The 24,631-nt window shown below is 43.3% G+C and overlaps 1 protein-coding gene across 1 annotated transcript in view; it reads right to left on the bottom strand.

The window, feature by feature from the left end:
• LOC145411805 (uncharacterized) overlaps window positions 1–23,134 on the bottom strand; it is a 35,235-nt gene extending 12,101 nt beyond the window's left edge. The window contains exons 1-6 of the mRNA XM_080281749.1: window positions 22,978–23,134; window positions 18,454–18,646; window positions 7,706–7,841; window positions 5,155–5,369; window positions 1,698–1,758; window positions 31–159 (exon numbers count right to left, since the gene is read on the bottom strand). Of these exons, the coding sequence (XP_080137875.1) occupies window positions 31–159; window positions 1,698–1,758; window positions 5,155–5,369; window positions 7,706–7,841; window positions 18,454–18,646; window positions 22,978–23,014 (771 nt within the window). The 5' untranslated portion in view covers window positions 23,015–23,134. The remainder of the gene's footprint in view (window positions 1–30; window positions 160–1,697; window positions 1,759–5,154; window positions 5,370–7,705; window positions 7,842–18,453; window positions 18,647–22,977) is intronic.
• Between the last annotated feature and the right edge of the window lie 1,497 nt (window positions 23,135–24,631).

Below are 24,631 nucleotides of genomic sequence, written 5' to 3'. Positions count from 1 at the left end.
TGACTATTACAATGAGAAAGGTTTACAAACCTTAATAACCTTGAGAGAAATTGGGAGGCCCTTTTTCTGTCGTAGAAGTGAGGACACACGCCCACGTCGCCACCCATGGATGCAGGTCCCAAACACACCTGCGATGATGTCACCAACTTCTAGCTTGTTCTGTTGCAAGAGGAACAAACCTGTAACAACTGAATCTTAAAACTAAGCCAGCAATCTAAAAGCTTATTCATCCATCTCTTGGTTACTTTAGAAAAAAAAAAAAAAAAAAAAAAAAAAAAAAAAACTGGATCTGAATACAGTATAGCTATAATACCAACAGCCTTCATGCTGCCAATACCTGATAACATTTCAATTAATTATACACCTTCCACCCTATCAATATCCTACCATAATCTGTAAAGCATCACAAAGAATTTGTACTGACTGAAGCTTTTGCATCACTTTACCATAACAGCACTATATAGGATGCTACCCTTATTAGCTCTATAATCAGCACTATTTTTGTTGCATCTAACTGTAGTCCTAGAAAAAAATTATACCGGCATATTTAAAAATCATGACACATATTAGAACTTACTACCAGTTATCATTACCTCTTAATTTACCTAATAAAACTATCACACAAACGTATGTACTCATCAGGACAAGCTAATGAATTAACTGTGCTTTTATAAACTGCTTTAAATTTTTAACATTGACAGCTTGACAAAGATGAAGATGCCATGGTCCTTAGGTGAACATCACTGGAAAAAATTTGGTACTGAAAAACATGGTATTTACACAATAAGGAGAACAAACTGAGGTGGTGACACTATCTACCTAGCTATCTATAGCCAGACGCCATAATCACATAAGGGGTGACCATTTGTCTTTGGGTTAGTCGTTTCATGGGGAGGGGTGCTAACCCTCCATCAACCCACTTGTTGACACAAAGGGAACACGTATAGGTTTGTTACATGGTTACCACCCAGTGGTGTAAATGGTTTCCTTGCTTACAGGAAACCATCAGGCTCGTCACTCAATGTAAAGCCACCTGAACAGGACAAAAGAGTAATAAAATGTGGAAGGAAAGATGGGAGAAATAGGAAGAAAGGAGGACAGACACAGAAAGAGAATGAAAAATGTGAAGGAAGAAGTAGGTGGCACTACATCAAGTGAGTGGATGATAGTCGGCACTACATCAAGTGAGTGGATGATAGTCGCCACCACCTACCAACTGGTGACACCATGATACAGAAAAAATGCAAAAACAAGATCCCTGGTGGTAGGAAAGAAAGAATGCCACCCATATATTCCCTACATTGGACTTTGTGAAAAATATGACTAAACAGGACAGGAATGGGAGGCTGGTAAACTCTCCTTATTGTACTGGAAAAGAAATACGATGATCCCATCCCCCATACTCATATGGTTTGCAGCTTTGTATCTCTTATCCCATTAAAGGAAGGTAAATTGTAGCTCAGGTTTCTTTTTTCTTCTGATTCATGGCCACAATGATAGAGAAAGAGAGAGAAAAAAAAGTGCTGTGGACCTTCCCATCCCATATGACTGATGGAACTGAAATTATGATGAATACAGGCACTCTTAAAAGTAAAATGAGCTGAATAAGAACTGGAGTAATAATCTGTGTAATATCTAGGCCCACAGAGAAGGTATAACTACGAAGAATGCATTTGTAAGTTATTAGCACAGCTTACATCCTCTGCTGCAACGCTGCCCTCCTCCACCCTCACCACCACTGCCCTCCCGCTCACGTGACTGCATGCAAGATGATGAAGGGCTGGGTTAGGTCATGTTAGGTCAAGGAAAAGTTACCTAACTTAAATATAAAACTTACTCAATGCAGACCACAGAACTACAGCTCGGTAACAATACCCTAGATGGTGGGTAAAGACTTTCAGCTCTGGCTTGCAATACTCAGCTATTATAAGTAACATATGTCTGAGGTAAACAGAGAGTAAAAAACCCAAGCACTACCATTATTAACTGAACACAGCAATGCAAGGTGCAGCTCTTGGCCAGCAGTATGCAGGATCAAGTGGTGTAGCCTGCCCTATATCCCAACAGTTGAGGTAGTATGTACACTTGCAGAAAGTACTGCATTATGCACTCATCCACCATGCTGTATCTCTAAGTGTGAGATAAGTGCTAATGAAGAACTAGACGCTCAACAGTCTAGTACCTAGGTGTGAGAAGGGTAACCTCATGGGAAAAGGAGGGTTAGAGGAGCTGATGACTTTTACCCCTCCTCCTCCCGTCACCACCCTCCCACACACAGTTACCAGAGAGGTGAGTGTCTACTTACTGCTTCGCTAGTGTCTGCCTCCTATTCAATGATTTAAAGTGATGGGCAAGTGTATAACGAAGAACTTCCCTTGGTTATAGCGCATGTGGTTATAACAGTTTTTGTTATCAATGTAAGATGAAAGTCTGCACTCCTGTTGTCATAGTGCATTTTTTGGCTATTAAAAAAAAAAAAAAAAAAAAAAAAAAAAAAATTATCATGTGCTTGTGTTGGCTTCTGCCGACAATGATGATATGGTGTCTGTGGTTTCTGATGTCTCTGAGGGATTCAAAGATGAAGCCTACTCGAGAAGTTAATCCCAGATCGTGGAGACCAATAAATCTCAACCCCTACCCTTGGAACCCCTTACCTAAAACTCATGTCAAGTCTCTGTGGTACACGTTTCTTCCTTACTGTGCCCTTTTCATTACAGTACTTTCTTTTAACCTAACCATGCTTATGTGTGTTTCTGATACAGTCTACCATAAGGATCTAAATGTATCTGTTGGGTCTAAATTGGTGTAAAAAGAAAAACTTGGGCTTGCACTTGGAGTGCCTGGTACCAAATAAGATAAATCCCTTAGGCTCTGTGTATTCATTACGCCATGTTCCAGCACCAATTCTGTGCGATAACCAAGGAATTGTGTGTGTGTGTGTGGGGGGGGGGGGTGCGTGCACGTGCACACACAGTTGTAGGTGCATGTGTTAGTAAACTCTCAATTATCCGTCGTCACATTATCCTACATTGCTGGCTCGGCTCTGTTAAAGCACTATCCGACAAAATTATGCAATATCTGGCACCAAAATGGGACATAATCAGCAGTTCTATGCAATATTTGGCGTTGAGGCATATCAACCTACACGTAATTGGCAGCCAACCGGTGCAGCATTACTAAATTACTCTTCTGTATCATTATTTTATTGTATTTTATGCTTAGATTTCATTTTTTACTCAAGGGAAAGTTCTTAGGATAGAGGGCCGAGACGGATTGTAGCACATCCAGCGCAACATTGAATGTTGAGTTGATGGGGGGTACTATGCAATATCTGGCATTTCATGTTATTCGGCGTAGAGCTTGGCTGAATTATAATGGATAACTGAAAGTTTACATGATGATGAAAAAATACTGTATCTATCTATCTATCAATCTATCTATCTATCTGTCCATCTACCTATATCTCTCTCTCTCTCTCTATATATATATGTGTATATATGTGTGTGTATATATATATATATATATATATATATATCTCTCTCATCTTATCAGCCGTTTGAGTGTCCACTGCAGGACCGGCCTATCCTTACCGAAGTGGGGACGATACAGCCAATATATCTCTACCAAGTGGGTTAGGCTGTCTAATAGAGATTGTATGTAGGGTGAGAAGTGCTTGTAAGTGTAATTGTGGTGTTGGAGTGGCTTTGGATGTGTGTGTAGTCTGTGAACCAAGTGTAATCGGCCCGTGCAAGCCGACTGGGTGCAAGAATATTTTTATAGTATGCAACACTGGTTCAATCACAACACCCCTTGTGTCCGCCAATGCAGTACATGGCCAGAAGAACACTCCCAAAGTTTATTACCTTGGCAGGGAGTGAACCCTCGTTCTTCAGTGTACGAAAACGCACACTACCACTGTACCACAGAGCCTCCATATATATATATATATATATATAGATAGATAGATAGATAGATATAGATATATATAGATATAGATATAGATACAAATATTTATACACACACAAGATCTTTTCAAAAAGAAACAGACTGCACCAATTAGCTGGCGTAGCGTTATTATGATAGAAGCGCTGACAGAGAGAGAGAGAGAGAGAGAGAGAGAGAGAGAGAGAGAGAGAGAGAGAGAGACTGGAGAACAGAGAATGGGATGAGGCCTTACCACTTCAGTAGATGAAGTCATATGCTCTCTTTAGTAGTGCAGTGAACAGCTGGCACAATAATGTATAGTAGACTAAACACTACAGCAGTAAGTAAACCTATTACTGAATGGTGAGAAGTATGTTAGAGGGATATATATATAGTCACAGGCTGCGCACAATTCATCTCTAGAATTCATGCACCAGATCAATGCTGAGCTGGTTACTTTAACATTTATACACTTGCAACACTTTTCATTAATACTACTTATCATACTTCTTATATACGGTAAAATAGTGCAATGTTAGTATACATATTACTTGTTAGTAAGCAGTTTGTTACTTGGTAATTATGCATCACAAATGAGTAAGATGGTAAATCCTCAATTTACTGAACTAGTTGAATTCTTACAGGTGAAAGTACACTGAAATCACCATTTAAAAAATCTCCATTTCAGAAAAAAAAAAAAAAAAATCCTTATTAAGCAGGTATCACATTCAGTAAATTGAAGACTACACATTATAAACTGAGGACCATTATTGGGCAAATGAGAAGTTCAATGTAAATTTCTCTCTCTTCTTTTTTTTTTTACATGTTAAATTAGGATGAGCTAGAAATTGCCAACACAGTGCCCAAGTGTTAGGTACAGCACAGAGGTGTCACTGTAATACCAAATATATTGTAATCTCATCTTAAATGTCATGACCAAGTAGCCTAGCCCTGGGCTTCCACACTCCTCATGGAGCAATGTAAGATGGATGATGGATGGATGGATCAATATATTTAATAAACTGTGGATCTACCAATCACCATTAACAGTGTTAAATATATAAGGACCAGGGCAAGAGTTAATCCATTAAGCTCTTCCTTACTGACAAATTTCAAACTAGGGGGTAATGACAAGCAACCATTCCCTATCATAAGGAGTTATTTTTTCACCATATGAAAACCAAATGATGATATGATATTTAAATATGAAATACTCCACTATTATCTTACCCCAAGTATATACCAAGGTCCCTGCAGGGTACCAGCTGATAATGTTGGTAGATGGGGAGGTGCCAAGTCTCATCCAGAAAAGAAGCATTGTCCAGTTGCAGTTCAAAGCTTATATGGGAACACTGATACAGCAGACTCAGGAAGATTTCGCCAAGGATTTCATTTCCAATAATGGAATCTTCATAATAGATGCTCTCTGGGCTTTTTGTCCTAACCTGAATATACCAAAACACTGTTCAGTCTATACAGGCATCAATTTGGGGATTAAAGCAGGTAATCAATTTTCTTATATATGTTATATGTACAATGGTCTACATTTTAGTGAGAAGAATGAACAATGAACAAAAAAGAATAAATATATACTATGAGTACATAGAGTAAAAGAATAGTACTTTCTGTATTTTATCAAAGACCTATGACCCTGATTTTCTATGATATTGCTCCACATGTTTCACTCAAATCTGAATACAATAAAGATGATACTCAGAGTTCTTTCCTACAATTAATGAAACAGATAGATTATAGTTAAGACAAAGTATTCTAGATACCTTATTTTCTTCAAACTGTGTAGGAACATGCTAACAAAAGGAAGCACAACAAAAGCTAGGACACAGGTAATTTGATAGTACAGTACCTGTACAGTACTAAAAACCTGTCAGTGGCAAAACTATTCAATAATTAAAGGTTGCCAACATTCCCAAAGGAATGCAGGATGGTCTCCACACAGCTGTAGTACAGCTGACATACTTCTATGCAAACTGCCATGATGATTAACCCCTAAAAAACAGACACCAAAATGTTTTGACATATGCTCAAGACAGGCATAATCAGCAGGTGAGATATGGTGGGGGGGTTTGTGGGTGGTATTGGGGGTGGGGTGGGGGGGTTGTGGGGTGGTGCAGGGGGGGGAGGCTGGGTGGTTGGGGGAGGTGAGGGTGGTTGGGGGGTAGGGTGAGGGTGGGAGGGTGATGGATGGGGGTGGGAAATGGGGGGTGGGATGTGGGTAGTGGGGAGGGGGTTGGGGTGGGTAGGGGGTGCAGATGGCAGTGGGGGTTGGAGGGCTGGGGTGGTTTGGGGTGTGTGGGGGGGGTTTGGGGGGTGTGGGGGGGTTTGGGGGTGTGGGGGGTTTTAGGGGTGTGGGGGGTTTTGGGGGTGTGGGGGATTTTGGGGGTGTGGGGGTTTGGGGGATGGGGGTGTGAGGGGTGGGGGAGGGTAGTGGGCAGGGGCTTGGGGTGGTGAGGGTAGGGGGTTGGGGTGGCAGGGGTAGGGGGTGGGGGACAGGGGGTGGTGGGGGATGATGGGGGAGTGGGGGGGTGGTGCGGACAATTGGGGGGATGAGGGGGTTGTTAGGGGCACAGAGGGTGGGCAGGCAATGGGGGTGGTGGGGTGTGGTTGGGGATGGGGGGGGTTATTGGGAGTGTAGGGGGTGAGCAGTGGGGGGCTGGGGGGGGAGGGTGGCAATGGTGGGAAGGTGGGGATTAGAGGTGGTGGGGGGGTTGGGGTGGTGGGGGGGTTTGGGGAGTTGGGGACAGTGGGAGTTTGAGGGTGGGGATGGAGGATGGTGTGTGGGTGTGGTGGTAGGGGGGTGGGGTGGATAGGGGGGGTTTGGATGTTGGGGAGGGGTGGGGCGTGACCGCATATGTGGACACCCGTCTTTTTGGCCCTAGTATCCTCAGTTGGTATGTGCGGGCATCCATCTCTCAGTGGTTAATGAACATGCAAGAACATAGGAAACAATACAGTATTTGTGTCTGTATGACATGACTTTTCATTATCGTTTTAAAAGGCTCCAACATGCTTACATGCATTGGCCTTGGTCACCGAATGGAAGCTCTCCAAGTCGCTCAATCTCTGGCAGCTGCCCCATTCAGTTCCTTATCCCTGAGGTTACACTCAATGACTTTATCCAAGGTCTTTTTCGGTCTACCTCTCGCAACCCTATCCCTAACGTTAATACGTCTCATTTTCTGCACCCAATTATCATCCCCATCCTCTCCACATGCTGCAACCATCTCAATCTAACTCTCCTCATCACAACACCAATACACTCCTGTCCCATCCCAACTCTCACCTCTTCCATCGTAAACCTGGCCCCCTCAGCGCATTCAGGCATGCACTGCACATCCACCTAATCACTGCCATTTCTGCACATTTGAGCCTGCGAATATTCTCTTCCTTTACTGCCACGTCTCACTACCATACAACACTGCACTCCTAACATATGCCACATACAAAGATCCCTTAAAACCTTTCTTAAAGAAAGAAGTAAGAATGAAAACTGTCTGGGGGTATTTTCCTATGGACCAAGTGTCCCAAGTGTGAAACAAACGGATTAAGAAATAAAGGAATGGCAGCAAGCTGAAGGTGTTTCAGCAAAAGAAACAGTTGGTTTTCACACTATGGTGTGAAGAGCCACATATGCATACCTCAGAAGGCATAAGTACTACAAATGACATAACTTGTACAACATATTTGTAACTCAATAACTATGATACACTGCCAGTGCAAGGCACATGAAAGGTACGGTACTTTACTGGTAAACAGAACTTACCATAATTTCAACAGGAACATGGAGACACTTGTTGTTAAGAGCATACCTGATGAACAGCCTCCCACGGCCCTGCATAGTGGTAACACAATGACTACTCATCACTGCGTCCACACTCTCCTTGTATCCACTCTCCAATCTATTATAAATATACAGACAATTTAATATTCTGTATATATATATATATATATATATATATATATATATATATATATATGTTATTTATATAAATATATATATATATATATATATATTTTTGTTTTATATATATATATATATATATATATATATATATATATATATATACAGGTCTCCCTCATTTTACGCTGTATCGCATTTACGATCCTTTAGTACCAAGTGTTCATTTTACAATTGAGCTCCCTCGCATTTACGATTGGACATGTGGAAATCCCGTGCTCACAGGCAGATCAGCTGAGAGTTGCATGGCATACCCGCCCAAACCTCCACCTCCACCACCTCTCATTCTCCTGATTCATGCACCCCTGCCACCCAAACCTCCACCACCCCTGCTTCCTCCCTCTCCACCTCTTGTGTTGATGAGTGATGGGCTTTGGCCCAGGATGTCTCCTAGCATCGGAGAAGACATTAAGGCATTACATCCTCCAGCCTCGGGGGGGACCGACTAAGGGTGGACAGAGCTACAGTACAGTAGGAGGGTACATAAAAGTACATTACAGTACAGTACAGCTGTATTTCATGTTGTTTTTGCTATTTCATGTCTTTATGTTTGCAAATATACATACATATGTGATTCAGATGCACTACAATACATAAAACATCATCATTATTATTGCATATTAGATCACTTGTATGGGTCTTGGGTTCCTTATACATGAGTCCATGAACGCATCCCTATTTTTCCCATTAAACCTTAATTTCGCTTTACGATATTTCGGTTTACGATTCCCTTTCTAGGAACGCATAACAATCGTAAAACGAGGGAGACCTGTATATATATATATATATATATATATATATATATATATATATATATATCTATATCTATATATATATATATATATATATATATATATATATATTGCCAGACGCCTCAATCCCGTTCGGGGTGGCCACAAACAAATCACCTCCATGTCGCCCTGTCCCTTGCCATTTCACTGCCCTGCTCCCAACTCACACCCCACTCTCTCACATATCTCTCCACCCCATCCCTCCATCTCATCCTCGGCCTTCCCCTCCCACTCCCCCTCTCCACCTCACTCACATACACTCTCTTCGTCAGTCTTTCACCCTCCATCCTCTCCACGTGGCCAAACCACCTCAGTGTATTCCTCCTAACACTTCCTATCACATCCACATCCACATCCACATCCACATCCACAACGCTCCTTTATATCCTCATTTGTCAGCCTGTCTCTCCATGTGACTCAACAGGCTCCTCTTAAATAACTAATTTCCACTGCTCTCACTCTTGACTTGTGTCTTTCCAACAACATCCAAGCTTCACTTCCATACGTTAGAGTTGGTATCACAATACTGTCATGTAGTAATTATTTCACTTCCATGCTCACTTCCCTGTTTCTTATCACTGCTTTCAAGTAACCAGCAACCTTTCTTCCCTGCTGTACCCTTTCAAGCACTTCACCCTCCAAACCTCCATCCTTACTCATCACACTGCCCAAGTACTTAAACGTACTCACATTTTCCAATTCCTCACCATCCAACTTCGCTGTTCATTCACTGACTTCACCTCTCTCGAAGACCATCACTTTACTCTTCCCTACATTCACCTTTAGATTTCGTTTCTTACACACTCTCCCAAACTCATCCACCAAGCCTTCCAGCTCCCCTTTGTATTCACTCAACAACACAGTATCATCTGCAAACAACAGTACAGGGAGTTTCCAAACACTAACCTCTCTCACCAGGGCCACTCCAACATCCACTACCCTACCTTGTACCTCTTTTATTACCCCATCCATGTACAGATTGAACAACCATGGAGACAAGACACATCCCTGTTTCAACCCAACCTTCAAAAAGAAAAATTCACTCAGTTCACCATCCACACGCACTGCAACCTTAGCACCATCATACATACTCTTCGCAGCATTCAACAACTTCCCATCTACTCCATATATTCTTAATACCTTCCACAATCCTTGCCTATCCACCCTGTCATATGCTTTCTCCAAATCCATGAAAGGCACATACAACTTCTTTCCCTTCTCTAGAAACTTTTCCACTAAAGATATAAGAATGAATATCTGATCTACACAGACTCTTCCCTTCCTAAAGCCTCCCTGTTCTTCTCCAACTACATATATATATACAGTAACCCCTCCAATATCCGGATCAATAGAGCCATCGGTAGGTTCGGATATTGGTTTCGTCCGGATATTGGGCCCCAGCTTATGGACTTGTACTTATGGACCCTAACTCAGAGAAACACCTATACAACTCCCTCCGGACATGCATAGCACCTATTTAACACCCAAATCACACCAATAAGGCACATAAATGACTGAAATATATGCAAAAGAAACATAAAATGAGGGTTTAGAAGTATGTTCATACATTAATAAACATTCTGGTACTTATGGACCCCAACCGAACCTAACTCTGAAAAACACATTCCTACTGCACATGCATGCGGTAAGTATAGTATGGAAAAAAGTACAGTATGACACATTCTGGTAAGTATAGTATGGAAAAAAGTACAATATGAAACATTCTGGCTACTTACAGCAAGTCCCTGGCCACCTCGATGAATAACCGCCTCCTCTCGGACTCTGACAGTAAGAACGATTTCCTGAAGCACTTGCAGTACACTCTTCCTGAAGTCTTGCACTGAACTTAGTCAATAACACACAGAAGTCCATTCTCTTCACAGTGTTCACTTTAGTCCAAATAATGTTCCAGTTAACTTTCGTGTTGCACATAAACTTTTCCCAATCTTTTCAATTTCTAAAGCCAAAACAAAGAAGGTTAGTTAAGTTAAATTTTGTTTCCACTGAGTCTTTTCTCTCATTTTGAAAACCTTAACACAACACACCGTTTTTTTCACTGCACAACACTCAAAATTCCCGTGTGGTCTAGTGGAGAAGTTCTTGCTGTTTATTCACTGTCAGAGTCCGAGAGTATCACTGGCAGGCGACCAAGGGGTGCATCGGTGGGTCGTGGTGATGGCGTACCGACTACAGAAGACTCTGAAGATAGCCGCAAACTCACATCGAGCGGTGACTCCACTGTAGCTGATGTGCTGGGCTGTGGCTCGGAGCATGAGGGCCTGTCTTGGGGAGGCAACGGAGTGGAACCAGGGCTTGGCACAGCTGGGGTCACGGGCCTGAAAAAACTGTCAATCGTTGACTGACGCAAGGACCGACGATTCTGGCGATTGATGATGCGCTGCCGGAAAGCACGCACTTCCTCCACGAGTCCCAAGGGCCCCATCTCCCTGTCACAGTCCGGGTGTTCCAGGTAGTCTAGGACGAACTCTAGATGTTTCCGGAGTGCGCTCAGCTTGGGGATGGCTGGAGTAGTGTCCTGCTGAGAGGAGTCCGCATCATCATCGCCTTCGTCGTCGGAATCTTCAAGTTCGGGACTGACACCAGCAACCGAAGACGCGATCTCGATATCAGACAACGTCTGATATCCAGGATCGCCCTCGTCGTCGTCCAACCACTCACGAACATCGTCCACATCAACATCGTCGCCATGCGTACGTAGCCGTGCATGGAAGTCATCCACGTCAAACCCTAGGAAATCGTACTCCACATCTGTTCCGAGAAGCAGACGAGACCAACCATTTTCAAGAGTTTTCACAGGGACTTCCTTCCATGCACTAGCCCAGTTGTACAGCACAGACTTGATGTTGTAGCGGCGAAGGTTTTCCAAAGTCCGCTTGCCTCGAGTGTCACGTCCTTCCCTGCGCTCGTCCTCGTCCTCAAGAACAACCATCACCTTGTCCAGGAACATCCGACGGTACAGGCGCTTTGTTGCCACGATCACTCCTTGGTCCATGGGTTGAATGAGAGCAGTCGTATTAGGTGGCAGAAACATGCACCTAATACGGCCATTCTCAGCAACCAAGTCCTTGTCGCACAGGTGGGCAGGTGCATTGTCGAGGAGAAGGAGAGCCTTTACCTGGTCGAGAGGAATTCCCAGTGTCTTCGTCTGGTACTGGATGACCTCCTTGACGAAGTGACGGTGAAACCAGTCTTTGAAAATCACAGCTGTGAACCATGCTTTCAAAGAATGGTACCATACGACAGGAAGGACATCCATCACCCCACGAAGGCACCGAGGCTGCTTTGCATGGCCAACAATAACGGGCTTAAGCCGGTGCATGCCGTTAGCATTGGCACAACACAAAGCAGATATCCGTTCCTTAGAAAGCTTGCGGCCAGGTACACGCTTCTCCGTCTCATGGGCTAGAGTGTTCGTTGGCACCGAGCGATAGAATAGGCCAGTTTCGTCTGCGTTATAGACTTGACCGAGAGTGAGGCCCTCCCTGACGATCAAGCCTTTCACCTTGTGCCGAAACTCGTCAACTCCATCATCATTAGCGCCCAGTGCTTCGCCATGTGCTTTACGGTTAGTAAGGCCATGTCGCAACTTGAACGCAAAGAGCCAACCCTCGGATGTCTTGAAGTCTAGGGCGTCGTGAAGCCTTGCAAACTTCTCACCAGCAGCCTTCAGCTCCGTTCCACGTACCATCACACCAGCTGCACGTTGCTGTCGATACCAAATCAACGTGGATCGGTCGATTTCTGCAAACTTGGGGGTAAACATAACCTTCCTTTCCACGTTGCGTTTGCTTCTCGACGAGAAGTCAGCCATGTACTGCATGAGCTTGTCTCGGGAACGCTTGATATCGAACAAAGTTGACCGGGCCAGGTTAACCTCGCGGAGAATGCGTGAAGAAGACCAACCCGCATCAACTTTCTCCAATATCTCCCGTTTCTTCTCCAGAGTCAACACCACTCTCTTCCTTTTCTCAGGAGGCGGGGCCATCATCACACACACTAAGAGGAGGGCAGAGAGCAGCAGGAGGCCTTGCAGCAAGTACGGCACCACCACAAAAGCGAGCACGTGGGCAGCCATGGCGAAGAGCGTAGGTCCAGTCGCGGTGAGAGACGGGCGGGAAGTGGGGAGGATGCAGCGGCGCTCTATCGGACGTCGGAGGAATGACGAACCAAAACAATGCTCTCACGCGGCGCGCGCGGCAAGTTCAAATTACGGACGGCAAAAAATCGATTTTTTTTTTTTTTTTTTTCCGGACCATTTTGGGAATGTTTGATCCCAGGACGATAAGGTTCGGTTAGTGGGGATGTTCGGTTATTGGGCGTCCGGATATTAGAGTGATTACTGTATATATATACCTGTATATATATATATATATATATATATATACAGTATATATACAGTATATATACAGCATATATATATATATATATATATATATATATACAGGTATATACAGTATCTATCTATCTATAGCCCGACGCCCTAATCCTGCAAAGGGTGGCCGCAGACAAAACGCCTTCAAGTCGCTCTGTCACCCACCATTTGACTACCCTCCCCCCAACTCACCCCCCCCTCCCTCATATACCTCTCAACTCCATCCCTCCACCTCATCCTTGGTCTACCTCTCCCTCTCCCTCTCTCCACCTCCCCTACATACACCCTCTTAGTCAGTCTTTCATTCTCCATTCTCTACACATGTCCAAACCACCTCAATGTATTTCTCCTAATCTTCTGAACCACATCCACATCCACCCCACAGCATTCCTTCACTTCTTCATTCGTCAACCTGTTCCTCCACGTCACTCCACATGCTCCTCTCAAGTAACTCATTTCCACTGCTCTCACTCTTGACTTGTTCCCCTCTTGCAAGGTCCATGCCTCGCTTCCATACGTCAGGGTAGGGATCACAATACTATCATGCAGTGACTTCTTAACTTCCATACTCACCTCCCTATTTCTCAACACTGCTTTCAGTGTACCAACAACCTTCCTTCCCTGCTGTACCCTTTCATGCACTTCATCCCCCAAAGTTCCATCCCTACTCATCACACTACCCAAGTACTTGAATGCACTCACATTCTCCATATCCTCACCATCCAACCTCACTGCACACTCTGTGACTTCATTCCTCTCAAACACCATAACTTTACTTTTGTTTACATTAACTTTCAGATTCCTCCTCCCACACACTGTCCCAAATTCATTCACCAAACCTTGCAACTCCCATTCATCTTCACTCAACAGTACTGTATCATCAGCAAACAGCAACACCGGAAGCTTCCAAATCTCACCCTCATTCATTAGAGCCACCCCCACATCCACTACTCTACCCTGCACCTCCTTTACAACCCCATCCATGTATATATTAAACAACCATGGAGACATCACACAACCCTGTTGCAGTCCCACATTGAGATCAAAGTACTCACTCAGCTCACCATCCACTCGCACCGCAGCCCTAGCTCCCTCGTACATACTCTTCACAGCACTCAAAAATTTCCCCTCCACTCCATATATTCTTAATACCTTCCACATACCTTGCCTATCTATTCTGTCATAAGCTTTCTCCAAGTCCATGAAGGCAGCATACACTTTCCTTCCCTTCTCTTGATACTTCTCCACTAAACATCTTAGAACAAATATCTGATCTACACACCCTTTTCCCTTCCTAAATCCTCCTTGTACTTCTCCAACTAGCTCCTCTGTCATATGCCTAACCCTATCAATGAGTATTCTACCATATATTTTACCAGTCACACTAAGTAGGCAAATACCCCTATGGTTACCACATATTTCTCTCTCCCCTTTTCCTTTGTATAAAGGAACAATTATACCTGATTTCCAGTCCTCTGGAACCCTTCCCTCTTCCCAAGCCAATCTATACAACTTCCATATCCAATCCACAACAATCTCACCCCCATACCTAAGCATTTCACCACACACTCCATCAATTCCTGGGGCCTTTCCCAACTTAATCTTCTTCATCGCTTCCACTACTTCCGCCCTACTGATCTCTTCCTCCCTCCTCTCATCTCTTCTTCTCCCAGCCATTCCCCAACCACTTATACTCGCACTGCTCTCACTCTCTACATTCAACAAATCCTCAAAGTGCTCCTTCCATCTCCTCAGTTTCTCTCTCTTCTCCACCAACAATCTATTATTCCTATCTTTCACTCTCCTGCTATTTCCCCTTTCACACTGCCTTACTTTCTTTACCTCCTTCTAAAACAATTTCTTACTCTCCCTCCATTTCACACTCAGATTCCTCCCAAACTCTTCATCCACTTTCTTCTTACTCTCCTTCACCAATCTCTTAACCTCCCTTCTCCTGCTCACATATACCTCTCCCTTCTCTCTCTCATTTTCTCCCCTACCTCTACTCGCTAACCATTCACTATATGCCTTCTTCTTTTGTTCCACAGCTCGTTTCACCTCATCATTCCACCATGCTGTCCCTTGCACACCCTTGCATCTTCTCCTCACTCCACAAACCACCTCACACGCTGCGCCTATCTCTTCCATGAATATCTTACATACGTCTTCCACCCCTTCCATCCGCTCTAGCTCATACCTTCCCAATCTTTCTTCCACTATGCTCTTATACTCTGTCATTTTCTCACTATCTTGCAATTTCTCCACTCTTCTCACAGGAGTTGCTTCCTCCTGTCTTCCCCTTCGTCTCCTTAACCACTTTCTTTGCAGCTCTACCTTGGCCATCACTAAGTGATGGTCCGAGACTCCATTCCCCTACCCTCTCCACACTCTTGCATCCAACACTTGTCTTCTCATTCGCTCATCCACACACACACAGTCTATCACTGCCTTTCGTTCAACAAGTTCACCATCCGTCCTCCTCATTACTCTCCATGTGTACTGGTGGATCATCATATGCCGAAAGTAGGTGTTGGCTATTGCCAACCCCTTTCCAGCACAGATGTCCACCAAAGCGCTTCCATTCCCATCTACGTCAGCTGGCACACCCCACTGACCAACCACTACACATACACGAAGAAAACTGTGCAGAAACACCCCATCTTCATATCTTCAGTGGTACATACACAAAGAAAATTGTGCAGAAAGAATCATCCCATCTTCATATCTTCAGTGGTGCATCTATTTTACTATAGTCGCAGCACACGACTCTGAGGTTGTCATTATCATACCCTGGCAACCTACCATACAATATTGCACCCCATTTCGTGTATAACATGAGATAAAAGTGATTCGTGTATAATGTGTTCGTGTATAATAATATTCTTGGATAACATATTCGTCCATAATTATATGATTCGTGTATAATGTAATATGATACGAAACCGGACACACTTTTGAATGGTCGGTTGCCAGGGTACGATAATGACAACCTCAGAGTCGTGCTCCACGGGTATAATCCTATCCAGTCCTCCAAATTGCATATCCTTTAACCCCGTAAATCTGGCGTCGTATTTTTTTTTTCTGCATTGTACGGTATCATTTATTAATGTTATTCCCGATAATTTTATTCATATTAGGAAAGACCCATTATTGTTTTGCAAGGAGGACAGAAGCAATCACCATTCACCTTTTCACTACAAGAGGTATCCCCCTGGGCTGCATAAAATATGCCTCCAGCAGCAAAAATATACCCAAAATATGTCATTGTATGGAAGAGATTAGCCTTTCACACACCATGCATGAAAGTGTGCATCTGGCAAGTTTAAGAAAACTTAACTAACACCTGGCATGGCAACTCACTATAGCAAATGGAAAATATACAGAAAAATATTCAATAAAATTGAATTTTCACAGGAAGCAATCACACCACAATGGTGTTGATGGGATGCCTCTTCGCAGTGGCACCACATCCTGAGGGATCTCCTAGGAGCCAAACAGTCCTGATTATCCTGTCCTGATGCAGTGTGGTGCCACAGTGCTGCTGCTGTCACAGTGCACCTCGCCCACTGGGAGTATGGTGGCCAGGATGCCAATCTACCCACCAGAGATCTGATGAGGGCGACTGGCTACCCCATCGCTCCAGTGTTCTGCCTCAGTGACACTAAAGGCAACGCAAAACAACAACAACAACAACAACAACAAGAAAACTCCATCATCTGATACTGTGAGCTGTACTGCATGAAATGCTCCAACACTGAACTCTACCTTATGAGGAACTACCTTCAAAAAGGATCCCATTACATTTGTCACTAGTCTTGTAATTACCCTCTTAATGATACATTACCCTTTCCCCATACTTATCATCATCCTTAACTATTATTAGCAGCTAAGGCTGGGGACAGGTAGGGTCCAGAAAACAAAGAAAAAGAAAGTAACAACAACATGCCCATTGATATGGGTCAAGCACTCATTCACTCATCATTCAAGCCCTCAAAATCCTAGTTCTACTTCACAGGGCCAATAATATGCACTTTTTTTTTTCTTTATACAGTAGTGCACCAACTTTCGCTACAGCAGGATTCGCGGAATCCACTTTCGCGGCATGCACCAAATATTCCCTAACTTCCACTTTCACTTGAAAAAAATTGATTTTCGCGCACAAATTTTGGGTTTGGGACAATATTTTGAACTTTGAATTTCCTGCACCACCCGCCCGCAACCCACCGCCATCTTGAATGACGTCATGTCAACACTCTGTCCACCCATTCCCGCCATTGTGTACGAGCGTGCTAGCTCCATTGTGTTGGATTCTCACGATTCAATGGCCTCTACTATACCTGGTAGTGTGGGGAAAGGGCCTGGTGGTGTGGGGGGAGAGCCTGGTGGTGTGGGGGGAGGGCCGGGAGGCAGTGGTGGTGATAAAAAGTGGCCGGGACATTCAAAGTCGGGAGGAAAGGCCAAGGCTAAAAGAGAGTATCGTGTTGGAGTGAAGAAACGGCAGTATAATAATGAAATGAAAAGGAAGATTTCGATGGATTTGTTCAAAAGAACCTAGCACAAAGGGAAATTCAGCACACAGTGGAAGTGTTGCATCAAGTTGCATCTGAGGAGGCAGAGAGAGAGAATGGTAGCGAGGCAGCAAGAGGTGGCGCCAATACGTCTGGCGTGGCTAAATAAGCCCGCCACGTGCCTCGGATACTTACCCCCAACATCCATTAAACACCTCAACCTGGTCTCTGTGGTATGTTTCTCCTCATATAATGTGTACTGTACAGTTTTTATTGTTTGTATCTCACAATGCAATGTACAATAGTGATTTGATGTACTGTATTGCAAGTGAAAATGAAAATCTGATGTTACTTTAGGATAACCGGGAACCAATTAGCCTTTTTGCCATAAAGACAATGCCCCAACTTTTGCTAATTCCACTTTCGCGCATTATTTTTGGACCCAATTAGGCGCGAAAATTGGTGCCCCACTGTACTGTAAATGCACTTCACATTACCTGACAGACAAATTCAATCCACCAATTACAAAAGAAAAAAAGGCCAAAAAGCTATCTAATTAATTTTTACAAGAACATACCAGGTACACATCATACTGTAGCATACCTGGTAACTTACCGGTACCGGTACTCAAAAATTTTTGCATTTCAGTATCTGACAAGCACATCTGGGGGGCATTCTGGCAATAAAAAAATTCATCCAGATAACACATCACTAAAGTTATAAAAAAACTTATTCTTGCTTTGGATGTCATTACTGGTAATCCAGAAGGAAGTACGTAGGAGATGATGAGAGTAGATACCATACGAACAACTAGACAAGGGTGGTGTTTAAAATCCCCTCCATGACCCCTAAGACACATACCCAGTATAAGTGTGGGCAGTTTTCTCCAGCCATGACCAATAGTCTCGTCTAGTAAGTCCAAAGGCCGAGTGAACAGTATGGTTGAGGCCCTTACGGAAGATGGCTTCCAGCACCTGGCACAGCGGAAGCAAGCACGGCGTACTGTCCTCCACTGACTCCTTGAGGCCAACCTTAGTTGCCTCTAAGATGTGCCCTGATAAACAAACTGGCTTAGAGAATTGTTTGGACATGAATTATACTAACAGCTACTGTAGCAATAGCTACTATTAAAGAGAGATATTGACTCTGTGGTAGAATCTTTATTTAAAGTATGTTAGAGAAGGCTGGTAGGGCGGAGTAACTTATCAGTAGGAAATTATGGAGACATGGATATGACCTAACAGTGAGAAGAGAATAAAGATAAGAAAGGGGGGGAATACTTGATTCAACAAGAAGACTTGTAGCAGGAGTTGACCAAAAAACACCAAAAGCTATAAGAAGACCAGTACAATTAATGGAATTTAACTTTGAAAGAGTGCAAGTGGAGGTTGAATAGGCACAGCAACCATAATCGAGTTTAAAGAACGTTGACAGAGTGAAGATGATGCGTGGGTGACACGATCAGCACCATATGAAAGATGAGACAGTGTTTGCGGCAAGTAAAAATGATGGTAGGTGGGGGTGCCTATCATCCACACACTTAGTGTAGCAGTATTCTATTTTACAGTAGCTCTACATTAAGTGGTATGCCAAATTATTTCCAGTAAACCAGGAAATCATTTACAATGCTGGGTGATAACCTTACAACCAACCAACACATGTTCCCCACATGACAACAAGTGGGTTGGCAGAGGGTTAATGCCCCTCCCTGGTAAACAACTAATTAAAAATATGAACAAGAAGCCTCGGACCAGGACTGACCAACAGGTGACCACAAAGGACTGAACAAATGACACGGTACGGATTGTGACATGGAATATAAGGGATGCATATGATGAAGTGAGAGAGATTGTCCAGGTGCTTGAGGATGCAAAAGTGGATGCATGTGGAACAACAGAGACAAAATGGAGAGGTGAGACTAGAAGAGAATGGGAGTATGGATGGCGTATACATGCGGAAGTAGGTGAGAATGAGAGGGCAAAAGAAGGAGTGTGTACTGTTGTGTGCAAGAGATAGAAGGAGAATATATGGGAGTACGGATCTGTTGGCTCATGGATTGTGTCGTAAGACTGACAGTTGGACTATAAATGTGACTGTGTGTATGTGTGTGTGTATGCACCAACGCAAGATCATGCAAGCAGAGTGAAAGAAGAGTTCTGGACAAATGGGCAAGCATGCATGGAAAAGTTTGAAAGGAATGAGACTGTTTTTGATTGGAGATATGAATGGAAAAGTAGGGAATGTGAAGGTGGATGGAGTACTTGGTGAGTGGGGTGTACCTGCAGAAGTGGATGAGAATGGCAGTGCTCTAATGGGCACTTGTGCAGGGAGGGGGTTGGTGACAACCAATACCCTCTCTAGACACAAAATGATCCACAGGTATACATGGCGTGTGATAAGAAGGGTAGGTGGTGAACTGAATGAACAGAAGGCAATGACTGATTATGTGTGTGTGGATGACAGAATGAGAAGGTGTGTAATGGATGCAAGAGCATACAGAGGTTGGGGGAGTGGACCTTCTGACCACCACATGGTGGTGGTGCAAGATATCCACAGAAGAAATCTTGTGCAGCATGTGAGGTGAGTGTGGGGTAAAGAGAAGACAAAAGGGAGTGCAAAGAATGCAAGGAACAGCATGGCAGAATGAAGAGGTGAGACAAGCTGTGGCACAAAAGAAGAAAACATATAGTGAGTGGATATGAAACAAGGATGAGAAGGAAGTTGAGAAATGGAAGAAAAAGTTATGTGTAGAGAGGAAGAGAGAGGTGAAATAATTAGTAAGAGAGAGTAAGAAGAAAGTGGATGAAGAATTGGAAGGAATTTGGGTGTAAAGTGGAGGGAGTGTAAGAAAATGTTCTGGAAAGAAGTAAAAAGAGTTAGACTGGGTGACAAAGAAGTACCAGTAAGTCGGGAGTGAAAGATAAAAAAGGTAAATTGTTAGTAGAGAAGGGAGAAAAAGTGAGAAAATGGAGAGAACACTTTAAGGAACTGTTGAATATAGAGAATGAAAGTAATGCATGTATAAGTGGATGGGGAATGGCTGGGAGAAGAAGGCAGGCGAGAAAAGAGGAAGAAATCAGTAGGATGGAAGTAGTGGAAGTAATGAAGAAAGTCAAAACGGGGAAAGCCCCAGGAATTGATGGAGTGTGTGGTGAAATGCTGAAGCATGGGGGAGAGATAGTAGTAGAATGGATATGGAAGATGTGCAGACTGGCCTGGGAGGAAGGTAGAGTTCCAGAGGATTGGAAGTCAGGTATAATTATTTCCCTGTACAAAGGAAAAGGGGAAATAGAAGTGTGTGGTAATCACTGGGGCATTTGTCTTCTTAGTGCAATAGGAAAAGTATATGGTAGGATATTTACTGACAGAGTTAGGGAAATAACGGAGGAATTAGTTGATGAAGAACAGAGAGGTTTTAGGAACGAATGAGGTTGTGTGGATCAGATATTCAATCCTAGGTCTTTAGTGGAAAAATTTCTAGAGAAGGGAAAGAAGTTGTATGCAGCCTTCATGGATTTAGAGAAAGCACATGACAGGGTGGATAGATAAGGAATGTGGAAGGTATTAAGAATGGCTATATGGAGTAAATCGAAAGTTGCTGAATCCCGTGATGAGTATCTATGAGGGGGCTAAAGCTGCAGTGCATGTGGATAGTGATCTGAATGAATTTTTCTATTTGAAGGCTAGATTGAAACAGGGATGTGTCATCCCTATGGTTGTTCAATCTGTATATGGATGGGGTCATAAAAGAGATATAAGGTAGAGCAACGGATGTTGGGGTGACCCAAATGAGAGAGGGCAGTGTTTGGAAACTCCCTACACTGTTGTTTGCAGATGATACTGTATTGTTAAGTGAAGACAAAAGGGAACTGCAAGGCTTGATGAATGATTTTAAGAGAGTGCAAGAAGCGGACTCTAAAGGTGAATGTAGGGAAGAGTAAAGTTACGGTCTTCGGGTGAAATGAAGCCATTGAATGGAAAATGTGAGTGCATTTAAGTACTTGGGTGGTGTGATGAGGATGAAGTGCTTGAATGGGTACAACAAGGAAGAAAGGCTGATGGTTCGTTGAAAGCAGTGACAAGGAACAGGGAAGTGGGTATGGAAGTAAAAAAGTCACTGCATGACAGTTTTGTGGTATCAACCCTAATGTATGGAAGTGAAGCTTGGACCTTGTTGGAAGGACACAAGTCAAAAGTGAGAGCAGTGGAAATGAGTGATCTCAGAGGAGCATGTGGAGTTACGTGGAGAGACAGACTGACAAATGAGGAAGTGAAGGAGCGTTGTGGTGTGGATGTGTATGTGACAGAAAGCATTAGTAGAAATACTGTACACTGAGGTGGTTTGGCCATGTGGAGAGGATGGATAGTGAAAGACTAACAGGGAGAGTGTATGTGAGTGAGGTGGAGGGGGGAAGAGGAAAGGGAAGGCCAAGGATGAGATGGAGAGATGGAGTGGAGAGGTATATAAGAAAGGGGCATGTAAGCTGGAAGCAGGGCAGTGACATGGCATTGGACAGGGTGACAGGGAGGCAATTTGTTTGTGGCCACCTCTTATGGGACTGAAGCATCTGGCAAGAGATAGACAGACAGACAGAAAATGATAAAGAGTTGAAGACTTAACTACGGGATGAAACGAGCATTCCAATTTAATCACGAGCCAAATATGTGTCCAAGAAATGCGGTTATGGAGAGGTAGGGAAAAGGGGTGTTATAATGGTAAAAGAGAAGGCTGCGGTGTGGTTCATTAATGGGTAAATGTTTCTGTCCAGGGTTCAGAGGTAGAAAAATGAAAACCATGAGTAGTAGCCCACCCTGAGGCAGTATCAATGGCAGACTGGACAAGGAATTCAAGATGAAGCAGATTTGAATCTACAGGGTAAATAGCAAAATCATCAACACACAGAGAGGCAGAAACAGAAGATGTACGGTAGTACTAAGGACGCATCACTGAGGGACACCTTCATGTTGGGGAATGGCATGGGAAAGGTGAGCTTCTAGACAGACACAAAAGATTTGGAGGGAAATAAAATTTTCATTTAATACTGCCTGTTACCTTGCAGACCAAGGGAACAAAAACAACAAAGAATATACCTACATGAAGTATATATATCACCCAACAATCCTCAGTCATACAAAAATCCTTATAAAAGGATTTTACTGCAAATATACAATGAGTAAGATATAACTCTGTTGAAGATGATGTTATCATATACATGTAATAAGTCAATGAATGATTTTATTTCCCACATAGTTAATACCAGCTGGAAATAAAAGGTTTCATAACTTCTATTACTATACCGTTCGTGCATAACAAAGGATAACTATATTAGTTCTTTAGTACTGCAGCATGTCTGAAATATATGCAAGATTATTCTGTAGCCTTACCTTTGAGCTCCTTTATAAGAGGATCTGATATGGACATACTGCAGCATTTGATAGGCTCCAATCACTGCTGGATTTTAGTAACTGACGTGATTATTTCTTTTTCTACTTCCGCATCATTCCAGATAAATGTAAGCTTGAGTCTGACAGATGACTTACATCGCTAGCCTACTCTGAAAGACATCCCATCTATGAGCGCCCCAGTTTGGTGAAAAAAGTAAACAATGCCAGATGTTGCAAATTACAAGCCTAAAACAATTTGTCTGCTCTATTAAAATTACCAGTGTGAACATAAGAAGCATGTGTAAAATTATTCTAATTACATTCAAAACAACTTCATTTAAACATATAGCTTCATTTTCTTTTGTCTGGAGTCTATCCTTCTATCTTCCGTACTCCATACTGGCTGGCTCGTAACACTAGCGAACGAACGTGAACAAACACTGCCGAGCAAGCATTAGCAAACGGTTGCGTATTCTGATCGAATACATCCCTGACTTGACCACCCTAAGTTTGCTATCTCTTTTTTTTTTTTTTTTTTTTTTTTTTTAGATACACTCCTGAGAGGGAGAGAAAGGTGATGTAACCAAAGCGGTGCTTGGGTGGCACCTCAGGCCATAGAAATAACCCCGCGAAATATGCACAGCTATCTCAGTAGCTGTCCTAAGATTCTAGGAAAATACCCTGAATCCCCCTTAACAGTTCGCCCCGGGCCACCCCATGATTAGGCCCGGGCCAGTATTCTCGTTTAAGGAGGCTCCAGACCTCTTCCTTAATTATTTATTTTCCAAACTACCCATTAATATCCTCATCTAATCTTATATTTTCTTAATATCGACGTAGATTGCGTAACACATACGAATGTAGTAATGGAGCATCAGAAATAAACCGGTAAGGAAGACGTTAGAAGCTTTCTAAGAGAATCCCTCCTCTGGTCTCACTATGCCTCTGATGAAGGACAAAATTACTGTTGGTTATTTTCTGAGATTTGTAAGAGTGCTTGGGGGGATGGGAGACCGGAGGGGGCATAACCTCGTCTGAATTTTAGTTTTTACTATAATTGTCACTTAACATTCATACAATTAAACAGTTATTTAAGAGGAGGCTATGGAGTCACATAGAGAGACAGGCTGACGAATGAGGATATAAAGGAGCGTTGTGGTGTGGATGTGGATGTGATAAGAAGCGTTATGAGGAACACACTGAGGTGGTTTGGCCATGTGGAGAGGATGGAGGGTGAAAGATTAAGGAAGAGAGTGTATGTGAGTGAGGTGGAGGGGGGAGGAGGGAGGGGGAGGCCGAGGATGAGATGGAGGGACGGGGTGGAGAGGTATATGAGAGAGGGGGGTGTGAGTTGGGAGCAGGGCAGTGAAATGGCAGGGGACAGGGCGACTTGGAGGTGATTTGTTTGTGGCCACCCCAAACGGGATTGAGGCGTCTGGCAATAGATAGATAGATAGACAAACAGACCCTATACACCACAGATCTTCCCACACAGTGGGGATAAACCTGTGAAAAATTATACCATTTTCATTTTCTTTGCAGTGCTGACAAAGAATACATGAAACTGAAAAATTGGCAGATTTAACTTAGTTGTTGGTGGCAGTGGTAAGTAATCCATTCGTCTGGCTGAGAAAACCCAACTGCCCACAAACGA

Source organism: Coenobita brevimanus, chromosome 91 (genome assembly GCF_032717465.1).
Source record: "Coenobita brevimanus isolate Jiangsu-jjx chromosome 91, ASM3271746v2, whole genome shotgun sequence".
NCBI classification, from domain to species: Eukaryota; Metazoa; Arthropoda; class Malacostraca; order Decapoda; family Coenobitidae; genus Coenobita; species Coenobita brevimanus.
Note: the sequence above shows the minus strand (reverse complement) of the source record. Positions and strands in the feature narration are given on the sequence as shown.